Source organism: Tubulanus polymorphus, chromosome 9 (assembly GCF_964204645.1).
Source record: "Tubulanus polymorphus chromosome 9, tnTubPoly1.2, whole genome shotgun sequence".
Classification (NCBI taxonomy): domain Eukaryota; kingdom Metazoa; phylum Nemertea; class Palaeonemertea; order Tubulaniformes; family Tubulanidae; genus Tubulanus; species Tubulanus polymorphus.
The window spans coordinates 9,927,951-9,940,494 of NC_134033.1; the positions used below are offsets into that span (position 1 = coordinate 9,927,951).

At 35.9% G+C, this 12,544-nt stretch overlaps 1 protein-coding gene and 1 pseudogene across 1 annotated transcript in view; both read left to right on the plus strand.

Moving 5' to 3' along the window:
• LOC141910688 (multidrug resistance-associated protein 1-like) overlaps nucleotides 1-12,544 on the plus strand; it is a 43,534-nt gene that overhangs the window by 1,906 nt on the left and 29,084 nt on the right. Inside the window, exon 2 of the mRNA XM_074801410.1 lies at nucleotides 1,123-1,224. Within this exon, the coding sequence (XP_074657511.1) occupies nucleotides 1,123-1,224 (102 nt within the window). The remainder of the gene's footprint in view (nucleotides 1-1,122; nucleotides 1,225-12,544) is intronic.
• On the plus strand, nucleotides 6,946-9,585 carry LOC141911156 (uncharacterized; annotated as a pseudogene).

The following is a 12,544-nucleotide window of genomic DNA, read 5'->3' on the forward strand; positions in this document are numbered from 1 at the left end:
CTGCTTTAGTAAGGTTGGTAGATTCTGGCCGCACCACTCTTTCACATCATCCAGCCACCATCGCTTTGGTCTGCCTCGCTTTCGTTGGCCGTCAACAGAGCCTTGTAGAATGGCATTGGTAAGCGTGCCAGTAGCGCGGTAAACATGGCCAAACCATAGAAGCTTTCTCTTTTTGGCCATGTCAAGGAAGCTGTCATGGGTCCCGATGAGCTGCTGTATTCTCTCACTGACTTCCTCATTTGAAGTATGGCTGGTCCAGTGAATGTTCAGGATGCGCCTCTAGCAATTCATTTCGAAGGCTGCAATCTGTTTGCAAAGCTCAGCATTCAGAGTCCAAGATTCTGAGGCATATAGCAGGACTGACACTACAAGAGAATGAAGCAGGTGCACTTTGGTCTTCGACAAAATGCTGTGATTGCGCCAGATGGGTTTCAGCCTGCCAAGGGCAGCAGTTGCCTTCGCAATCCTCGCCTTGACTTCCTTCACGGAGCTACCATCCTCAGTCACTATCGCGCCGAGGTATGTAAACTCGGACACTTGCTCCAGCTCAGTCAACAGGAATGCTCCAATAAAAATAACACCCTGTGACACATTACTTAATTCCGATTGAGGACAATAGGTTGTACTGGATATAACCGTAGGCATGGAATAGAAAAGTATGTCAAGCTCATTCGAAAATCATTACTATGAGTACTGCACTTTTATTAACTAACATTTGTGACGTATATAACAAAGTGTAATCAAATAAATTGAACTGCAAACAGAAAGATAATTCAAGACATGCAAGGGTATGGAAAAATTATGAATGAACATTTAACAAAAATTAGGCATGAAGTTTAACTATAGAAAACAGCGGCATGTGGATGAATCTAGAGGATTTGACCCTTCATTGAAAAACCTGCAGACCTCCTGATAAATCTTGTAATTGGTAGCTCATGACATATTCATTTATAGGTAGTGAGTGTGGTTGCAAATATTGAAATAATATGATATATCCAGATAATTAACATGTTGGGTCGTTAAAGATTGTATTCAACAGATATGGAATATGTTGGGATGATGTTTTTGTGTATCTAGTTTTTCATGATGAATTATATACATATGTCTTTATGTCTCATATAGGTAACCAAATCATTGTATTGGTTCGTAAAATCTACTTGTGACATGGAGGTGCAGATTATATCAGTTGAAAGAATTAAAGAATACAGTGAAATTCCATCGGAAGTAAGTCAGGGTTCGTAGCGGGTCTTACAAGTGCTTAAAAGTGCTTATTTTGAAAAATGAATTGTTAAGGGCTTTTATAAGTGCTTATTTTTACTAAAATCTATTCAAAGTGCTTATTAGTGCTTATATTTTGTGATTTTGGTTGGCTGGAGATATTTTGTTATTCTGCCGGTCTGGCTAAAAATAGTCTGCCGATGTATGTATGTCCTTCACACACGCATCACTCAGACTGCTGCTGTCTGGTTATTGATCTAACGCCAAAATCACGCCTAGTTGTGTGACCTAGTTACAGTTTTCCAAGAAACTGGCTACCTTCCAACTTATAGCTACCAATCATTCTAGCAACTGCAGCAGTTTAAGAACAAACCTGCCATGTGCTAGCGAGTCATGGGGAAAATCCATTACCATATATATCATCAAAGTTGAATATGCTTGTGACAGTGGTGTTGTGCACAAAGATTTCATCTTTATACGTTGTTGCGAATCCCAGAACAAATCTATTTTTGTGCTCAGAGGTAAATTGTACTCAGTTGATCCTACTGGACTCCATGTCCTTGATCAGATGTTTGCATGAATTGTGAATTTTTAAGCGGAAAAATATTTCTTTTGATGGTTGAAAATACCTTGATACAACTGTTGTTGCCTTAGATTACTTGACCTGGATCCGTGCCATGTAGATGATGCGTTATTCCAAAGAGCCCCTTAGCACAGATGATTTTGGAAGGAGTTGATCGGTATAGTTAGATATGGAAAGCTCTTGGTAGGGCTCTATTTATTGTTGAAGAAATGGAAAACTAAATCATCGAATATGAATCTATTTTAAATGATTGCCCATTAACTCATGATTCCTTATACATTATGAATCATTCACTCCTCCTGCTCATCTGTTACACAGTAGAAAGGTAACTAACCACAATGCTGTCACTTGGGTGCACTTTCAGTGACACAAAAAGCAACGGGTACAACTTTTCAAAATTTCTAGCCTGATTTTCCTGTAAAAAGTGCTTATTTTGGTTTGAAATAAGTACTTATAAGTGCTTATTTTGACCATAGCCTTACAAATATGAACCCTGTAAGTAGTGTATTAAGTATTGCATATGCATATGCAAGTGTTGAGCCACACACATTAGGCGGAATGGGTGCCCATCGCTTGTGGTGCGCAGGGATTGTCAAATTATGCAAACCAATCAAAAAAGTTATATTTCAACACATGATATTGATGAAATAAAAGAACACACTCTAATCTGGGGAACTGCATCAACTTTTGGAATGGTATATGGTTCTTAATTATCATGATTCCATTTTGAGTTCATTCACACAATGGACGATTAGGTGTACAGAGACTTGCATCAACTCCAATATTAAATTTTTATAAGGTTACCTCCAGATAATCTGTTATCACCATAGTAAATCATTCTCAAATTCCAACACACACATATATACATTCTCAAGAAGTTTTAATGGCTAGCATCAGTTATACTAGTGACAGCTGACAGGAGAAGCGATAAATTAGATAACACTTGCGTTCCATCGGCGAATTATTGTGAAGAGTTATAGTATATGCATAATAGAAGCACAAAATTCTCCAATATTATGTACTTTAGTATGAGGAATGGTGATGGTAACTTTTTTATAAGATTCTCAAAACAACATTTATTCAATGTACATTTGCCATTCAAACATTTTATTGTAACTAACTCACTTATGAACTCTATTATACCATGCGCACTTGTCACTGTACTGTTGCCATGGTAACATAGTAGTATTTGATATATAGTATTAAGTCAACTCAAATTTACTGATAAATTTGCCATGTAGTTGGCCTGCCAAAAGTGCAAAAGACCTCTAGAATTTTCTGAGGAGTAATTGACTCTACTAGTGCAATTCCTGAGTGCTAATGGGTTAAACATTAAGATTGAAATAGCCCGAGGATTATCTTTTCGAGCTCTACGTATTTGTGATCAAAAGTTTTTAGATAAAGAAATCAAACATATAAGAACTGCTTTCAAGAAACTAGACTATCCAGACAAAATTTTGAACAAAGCTTGGTTCAAAGCCCGTATTTCTCACTTAGGACGTACTGATGGAGGTAACTTGGTTGCAGTTATGGTTGAAAATATGATTTTCAGTAGTGGCGGTGATGGCAGCCATATTGAAAACAGCCAAAGTATTGGCCCAAATTGAATAAAATCGATTTTATCCGATAGTTTTACTAAGATTTAGTAGGTAAAGGCGTTGTTTTCACTAGCCTAGGTTACTTTGTTGCAAAATCATGGTTGGAAATAAGTTGATGATAGTAATGATAGTAACATGCAACATCTGACATCAGAGCAGTGTTCAGGCAATGACACAACACAGTTACCCTTGTCAACCATAAGGAAAATGATCATCATCCAAAATAAGTGTAACTGAGATTATTTATTTGTCCACATAAAAATTTAACCAATTCATCTTCACTTTTCAGTTATACTAACAAACGATAGATATTAACCTAAATACAAATGAAAATTTCTGGTTAAACCTTTAGTATAGTCGAAATCGTTTGTTGCGAAAAAAGTATAGATACGCACTGTACTGTAAGTAGATGAATTTGACTAATTAACCTTAGACACATTCTCTGTGAAGTGTACCGTATTCTAATACTTATAGCACGAAAATGAAACTAAAATTGATTTATGCTGATTGGAACTAGATGCCTAGAAAAAAGAATTGTGAATCATACTATTTAAACCGGCGATAACTTTTTTTATCGTACGGTAGTATCGTAAATCCAAATTCCTATAATTTTCTATCATCATCATCTGACCACTTATTCGAGACTAAGAAGCAACTATATTACCTTCGGCTGACAAAAAGTTACCGTAATGCATTGTATCCACTGAAACAGCAGCAATGTTCACGATCAGTACGGCCATCTCGTCACATGTGTAGTTGAATACGATCTTCTCGTAAGGTCCAGGTTCCAGTCACAATCAATAGTTTAACAGCTTCATCTGTACTGGTGTCACAAGGACTTAAATTCGGGTTCTCCCCATCTGTAACTGGCTGGGTGTTGTATCGGCAGGCTGGCTGGGGTAACTAGCATTTAGACTAGCGGTACAGTATTCCATCCATCATGAACAATAAGGCATTTAAACCTTATATGTACAATCTTTATTGCATCCCGGAATGAGAATGATTATCATAACTTTACATCGTCTTTATATACAGAATCATGAGTATGATATGAGAACTAGGTGTCAGACAAGTTGTAGACATCAGGACTGTCGATAACCGACATAGGAAACTCGGACTTCGAGATATATTTTTTAACGGTTTATTCATCTTCGAACGTTAAACTACAAATGACAAAATGATGAAATAAGACAAGATAGAATAACAGAGGATTAGAAACGGCAATTTTGGATAATTTGCTATGTAGGCAAGATTAGACAATTATAGGAATTTTACTTACAACTCTATATCGATGTGAAGGTTATGAAGTCCAAGTGGCGAATGCCCAGAATAAAGGATTTTCAGAACTCAGGTAAACTGAGAATCACATACCACAAACTGAATGCCAAATGCTTTAATGTTTTGAAAATTCACTGAACTGGAACTAAGCACCAGAGGCGACAGAAAACCACAATAGATAATACATAGACTTTGACAACAGTAACAGACAAGACACATAACAAAAACAGATGAACAAACATATCTACACATAAATTGTTGAACCTACCGTAAAAACCGGCGTATAAGTCGAGTTTTTAACCCTTGATTTTACCACTAAATTATTGACCTCGACTTATACGCCGAGTACAGTTTTCTACTAAGTATTTTCAGGTCACAAGAAATATTGATTCTACCAGACAGAAAATACAGTGTTCATCTTCTTACTGCTATAACAGTTTGAATATTTATTCATGATAAATAAATACATTCAATGAAAAAAACTTCTTTCATTTTGACATAGCTTCATTTAAAACGATGTATTCATATATGCGCGCTCATAGCAGCGCTTAATACACTAGGCTATATATAGCGTGTGACTCACACTACTGTATCACTGTATGGTAGTGTATTTTACCTGAGTGTGTGTGTGTAACAGTCTATTGATTAAAGGGTAACTGACAGATATTTTATTCTGGCATAATTTCCTTTGAAAAAATATATAGAATACGGATTTGTAAAGGTTTTTTGCTCTAAAAGTCATAGATCTATTAAAAATAGTACTTTAGTAACTGCATTTTCTTGCGGTGTGTTGAACTAGTTTCCGTAAACAAACATCGGCAATTTCCGGAATTCTCAAGTGCGTGACGTCACTACATGTACCAGGAAGTCTTTTGTCTCAGCGTTCATCTATACAAATGATTATTTACATGTTTACTTTTCCAAAATGGGACTTCGCTGTGTCCCTTATGGGTGCAGTCATGGCAGTGCTGACAAAACAAGTACATTCTACTGGCCAAGTGATGATAAGACGAGGGCCATGTGGACGAAATTTGTATGCCAGAAGCGTTTAAACTGGACAGGGCCGACCCGGTATTCGGTCTTATGTCGGTATCATTTTGAAGAAACAGCTTGTGCAAATAAGATGATGTTTGACGCAAATTTCGCGAAAAAGTAAGCTTCATAATAAAACCCTTGAAATATAAATGAATAAATCCAGCCCATATGACTGGAACCTCCTGATTTAGGAGTATAGTATAGGATTTGGATGATACTGAAGATTTATTATTTTGATGAGATGGTCCCCGGACAACCTGGCCTGTAAAAAGCTATAATAGCGCTTTCATCATATGCAGGCATCGTACTACAAAAAGGGACAATTTCACAATAATAAATCTATGAATTACTGAGTGAAAAGTATCTTTATCTTATAATAATAGACTACTCCATTTATTGAAAACAAGATAAACATAGCTGTCCTAATAGGTCATAGATAGCACAGGCCACAAATCAAAATGAATATCAAAATGCAACATATAATATCATTATGAGAGCTTCGCCAAATGAACTGATTTCTGAAGAAAATGTTTTATTTATTCAGGTAACTGCTAAAGTCAGGAGCTGTACCAACAATTCATATGCCAGTCCTGCCAAGTCAATTAAACTCAGCTGACGAAACGCTTTTTTCACCCCCCAGACCAAAGGGCAGGGCTGCATATGAAAAAAGAGAAAGAAAAAGAATATTTAACAATGTGGCGAACCCTCAAAAAGCCTCAGCTGTAATTCCCGATGATGAATCTTCGTTTCAAGACCCGGACTGCCTAGTTGAGTCCAACATTGCCGCCAAATCTAAAGAAATTGGCATACAAAGTGCACCAGATTGTGTGTCAAAAGGTGAGTATCTTTTTCAGTAGTGCCTTTTTCATTGTTGATACTGGTTTTTCACAGAGCAAAAGTTTAATTATTGATCTTTTGATAAATTCAGCTATTCAGACGCTTAAGACACCAGCAAAACCGAAAGTAGTAGTAAGGTACAAAACAAAACCTGTTTATGTATTCAAAAAAGTATGCCAAACCTCACGGGGGGTTCAGATAACTCCTGCAACAAAAAGTAAGCACTGTATTTAGGAAATATTTTCAATATAATCAATGATTGACTAATTTCTTATCAGATTTGATCACAATCCTATATCAATACTTATAATGAAAAAGTAAAAAAACTTCATTTAGGCCTATAGACTATTTTAAAGTTTTCAACCATCCATTTCAGCGATTGCCACAGAGGTAAATATGAAGAGGAAAGGTCGGCCCCTTGGAAGCAGCAGGAAGACCTTTGTTGTTGATAGCAGTTCGTCTGAGGATAATGATTCTGATGATGAATACATTCCATCTGAATCTGACTCGGGTAGTGATAATAACTATGATTCTGATGAAGAAAATATTATTTTTGATGAAATGAGGTAACTTTTTTATGAGTATGTCTCAGGTAATGCTTATTGCTGATGATTACTAGTGCCACCCTACAACGATCTATCTATCCAATTTTCAGAGTTTATTTCGAAATTTTCTTACTCAAGCGTCAAATCTTGATTCAGTAATTATCGTCAAAACAACACATTTATGAAAGAAAAAAACCTTCTGAGGAAACTGAAATTCCTAGGTCCTTTCCAGAGCATAATTCAATTTGATTTTCTTCGCTCATTTCTTATAGGGCGGTCCGGGTCAGAGATGACAGCCAGCTAGATTATGGGAAACAAGCTAAAGTAATCATTTTCGAGCATAAACTATTTGAACTTTTCCGTCATTGTAATTCTTGCGGTGGTTATAACAAGATAGAGAAAAGAACCAAAGACACATTACTAGTTGTTCAAACAACATGCCAGTTGTGCTGGAAACAGAGTAGTTGGCAGAACCAGGATTTCATTGCAGGGAAACCAGTTTTGAATATTTTGATAAGTGCGATGATCTTGCTTACTGGAAACTGGCCAACAAAATCTATACGGTTGTTCAAGTAAGTCACCACAGATGTGAACTTCTGATATTGTTAAATATTCAAAATTGTGTCCTAAATTCATTTAGGCCTAATATCCTCTGTTTCGATAGTTGAAAATTGATAGTGGGAACATAATTTTTTTTCCAGGTTGCTAAATATTGCCATTCATTCAACGAGATCGTTTTCCGCTACCAACAAAATTTCTCTCATGGAGCAATTAACCGGGTTTGGGAAGTCAGCAGAAAAACAATTTTGGATGGTTTAAATGGTGAGCGATTACTCGGTGGTGATGGGAGATGCGACTCCATGGGACACTCTGCCAAATTTGGGAGTTACTCCATCATGGACATCGAGGCGAAGAAAGTTGTTTCACTGCAACTAGTGCAGGTAGATATACTGACGTAAAAGTTTTCAGATTGAAGTTGTGAGTTAAAATCTATTTTTTTAATAGCCATTGATAAAAAATGCCATATTGTGCAATTCCTTTCTAGTCAAATGAAGTTAAAACCTCAAATGCCATGGAGTTGGAGGGCCTAAAACGCTGCACAACAGAATTAGGGAATATACCGGTAAAGGCATTTATATCAGATATGCATTTGCAGATTGGAAAATGGATAAGGACAGTATGGAAAGTTAGTCACTATTATGACTGCTGGCACGTTGTCAAAAGTAAGTTAAAAAAATCTTTGCATAAATGTCTGTATAAATTATAAATGCAAAAATACAAATTTGACTCAAATCTATGATTTTCAAAACTATTTGATTGAATTGATAGATCAGTTTCGAAAATTGCGCATAGAATTGAGTCAAAATGTCAAATACCCTCTTAGTTTTTCTTCACATTTTGGGTCTTTCAGCAATCACTTTTTATATCGTTGGATAGCTTGAAAAATCTAATAATCTATAATTTCAGGTATAACAAAAAAGTTAGAGAAATTAGCGAAGACCAAAGCCTTTGTGGACATTCAAGACTGGGTGAAATCATTAAAATATCATCTATACTGGTGTGTTTCGTCTTCCCCGAAAGACGATAAGGAATCAATCAAGAAAAAATGGCTCTCAGCTGTGGAACATGTTCAGGGGGTACACGTCAATTGTCAACACAAACCTTATGTGGCTCAGAAAAAGTGGTTGTTACCAGGTATTTAATTGAAAACCATGTACTAGATAGAATAGTTCTATACCCAATCCTGATTAAGAAAAAAATGTGGAATAAATCTATTAATTTAATCGTCTAGGTACGCCAGCAGGTGACAAGATTGAAGAAGTTTTGAAAGGAACAAGATTAGTGAACAAGGTCACCAAAATGTCACCATATGGACAGACAAGCCGATTAGAATGTTTACATTCTGTCTTCAACCATTTTGCCCCGAAAATGCTTCAGTTTTCATACAGAGGACTCCTCTCAAGGTCAGGCAAAAGCTCAAAACTGAAATATGCTATTAATTCTATTCTAATATGCTATTAACATTTTTTAATATCATTCTAGGCTCCACATTGCAGCAATGCATTTCAATGAAAACAGCTCCAGGATGCAAAAACTAAAAAAGATGGAACTGGTCGTGTGTCATTGATATACCCAAAATATAAGAAACGTCATGTGCTTCGATTTTTGCTAAATGATGCAACTTATGGTAAGAAATCCATATTAGATTTGCACTGACTTCTGCAGTTAAATGATTCAAAGATAACTTTGTCACTTAAGGTGTCTTAATGTCAATTGAATAGCATATTTTAAATCAGTATTCTATTTTCTTCAGATTATGTCAATGATTGTTTGAATGAAATCATAGGAGATATCAAAAAGAAACAACATACTAAAAAAAATATTGTTAGAGCTCCTCAAAGCCTGACCAGTGGTCGAGAACGAGTTTCAAAGGAAGAGGCATTGGAACTGCATCGTAGTAGATTTGTAAAGAATATGAAATGAGTTGAAAATGAAATGCAGAAAGATGAAAAATTTTTATTTTGTGATAAAATTTCATATAGAAAATTTAATACTGAGGTTATTTAACTAAACGAAATGCTATGGCAATCAGTCTTCTTTTTCTTCTTCTAACGCTGGCCATCGGAAACCTTTGTACAAATCCTCATCCCCATCTTCAGAAGGAAAATGAGCCCGGATGCAGGAAACGACACAGGACGGCAAAATAACACGATTTTTTCTGCCACAGTATCCCAAACACCATCGGGTAAATTGTCGATAGGCTTGTAGAAAACTCTGCGACAGTCGGGCCCTTAAACGGGCGCACCAAAGACCAACAACACACACACGTATATCGCAGATACAAAAATGACATAGAATTTATTCCCAATACTGTATTTATATAAGGTACAAATAATGTGAGTAATAAACCGTGAACTAACTCGACCATAAACCGTAACAACAGGATATACAGATAAGCTTGCTTACAATATTCAACAAGGCTATGTGTCTACACTTCTCTTCGATGGGTCCTTCAAACGCTTTATTTCCATATTGTTGTTTGAATGTTAACCAGGCTACCTGCAACGCCCATCTATCTGTACAAACAGAGGCAAATGCATTAGTTTCAGTAATGCATTTAGGAACGGCCTCGTGGTGTTCAAATTCCAAAATTTCTGCCAATTTTTGAGTGACCTCTGGACTCTCCAGGTAACAGCAACATTCTGGTTCTGTGGGCAACACCTGGCAGTGAGTACACGAACACCTTAAAATAAAAACAATTATTGCGAAAATTAGACTTGGGTTCTAGAAAGTGTCCATAAGTTCAGCTCGGCCCTAACCTTATAGATTTCTACTGACAAGAAAATAACAAGCAACCCAGTACGGACACAGTACACGACTACGTTACAATGCTATGAAAATTTATTTTTGGTCTTATTGTTATTGAATTGCATGGCATGCATCAATGATAAAAAAACAGGGTAAGTTTCTATCAGGGTTGGTTATTTTAACCATAAAATGTGCATTATCAAAAATGCATTTATATATAAAGATACAAACACATATTAGCAAATATAAAACCCACCATTCGTGTAAATTATCCAGGTTCAGCCTATTGAGTGTCGGGATTGTTCGACGGAACAATGGATTCATTTGTCTCATCTGGCTCCGGTTCGTATAGATACGGCCCAATGACTTCTTCATTTTCTGAATCTCCAGATGTTGAAGACATGATATCTGACACATCAGAGTTGCTTGTTGAACTATCAGATGAATAATCTGACGGACTGGTGTTCGAGTTCGAGTTATCAGTAGACGCCATGCTGGTTCGATGTTGTTATTCATGCTGTGACGTCAGCATGACACGTGGTTAATTCGCACGTGTACAGTCGGAAATATGTAAACAAAGGCGACCGCTTTTATATGATAATTGAGCACACCGAGTTCAAATACAATTTTTTTTTCTTAAAACTTCTTATGTAGTTTCTATATGATTTTAGACATCTAAAAATACCAGATTGTAATTATCTGTCAGTTACCCTTTAAAGGCCCACTGGCAGTATAAAAGCCCAATCAATGTCAGACATGGCAGTATCTTTGAACCTGTGGAGCAGTGAGGAACTCCAACGGTTGAAACTGGAATACTCCTATTTTCTCTGTCAGTTATCCGATTTGGATCCTCCTTTTTGTCAGACATATGTATTAATGTATAATATATTCATTTCTGCAGTCAAAATTATGTTTTAGGCCCTCCTCTTTGAGTGATAGCACAGCGCACCTAAAACGTCATCAGCTCATGCATATTAATGAGCTCATCCATTGGCAAACCAGAAGTCAGGCAAGCACTCGTGTGACTGACTCAATTGTATTGAAACTGAATAGAGAATGATCCCCCAATAGCAATCAATTAAGATTTGTGAAAATAATCAACCTAGGGTGAAATTTATTGGTGAATTTAGTTAATATGATAGCTTGCCTTTAGAGAAGTAGCTGGAATGCCGTGGCCTGAAAACAGGAGGAAATAGCCGATCTCTTCAGCAGTAAGTAGCTTTTGTTTGTGTTCTGTCTAAACACTGATGCTGTGTTTGTTCAAACATTAGGCCATTTAATTAAGCGTCTCATTAAGTCTCAATTATTTATTTAATGGTAGATCAGCTAGGATTAATAAGGGATTTTTCATGTTTGCTTAACTTTTGATATTGTAAAGTCTTTTAGAGCTTACTTTAAATTCCAAATAGGCCTAGCACTATAATCAATAATCATGTCCTAAAATGTATTTCAATTTGTAGGCCCAGCAAAAGAAAGCGAAGTGACTAAATTTATAAAATCTTAACCTTGGATATTTTCAGATGAAAGGAAGCAAGAGAATTTTAAAAACCAATCAACAGACGAAATTGGAAAAGCTGCAACGAGTAGCTGGTCAAACCAACTTTGATTTTGTAAACGCCTGATTAATTTACCCTTACAACAATAAGATTAACAGACACTTTTTGAATCTGCATTGATAATCGAAAATTCTAATAACTGTGTAAATCTTAATAATGATTTTTCTCCCCACAATTAACTCATATCCAAATTCCATAATTGCAAATTGGTTTAACTCAACACAAGATTTGTCCCTTTGATCCTCTGTTCCATTCTTATGTTATCTCACTATATTACTTGTAGTCATTCAACTTGTATTCAATTTGTTTTGATTTTAGTATCCTCTAGATTGTCTCTGTAATACTATTTTTAAGATTAACACGTATCATTAATTAGTTTGCTCTTCTTTAGCTTTTAACTTTTTCTTTGATTTGTGTATCATTTCTGATTACTTTGTCTCAAAAGAATATTGAAATATTGAATAAACTACTTCCTAAAAGAAAGATTTTATGACTTGTATTATTTTTTCGTTATTATTGTGGGATTCTTTTTATATTACTCTTTATCCATCGACACCGGCGTTGGCCTTAAAACTTTGCCCATTG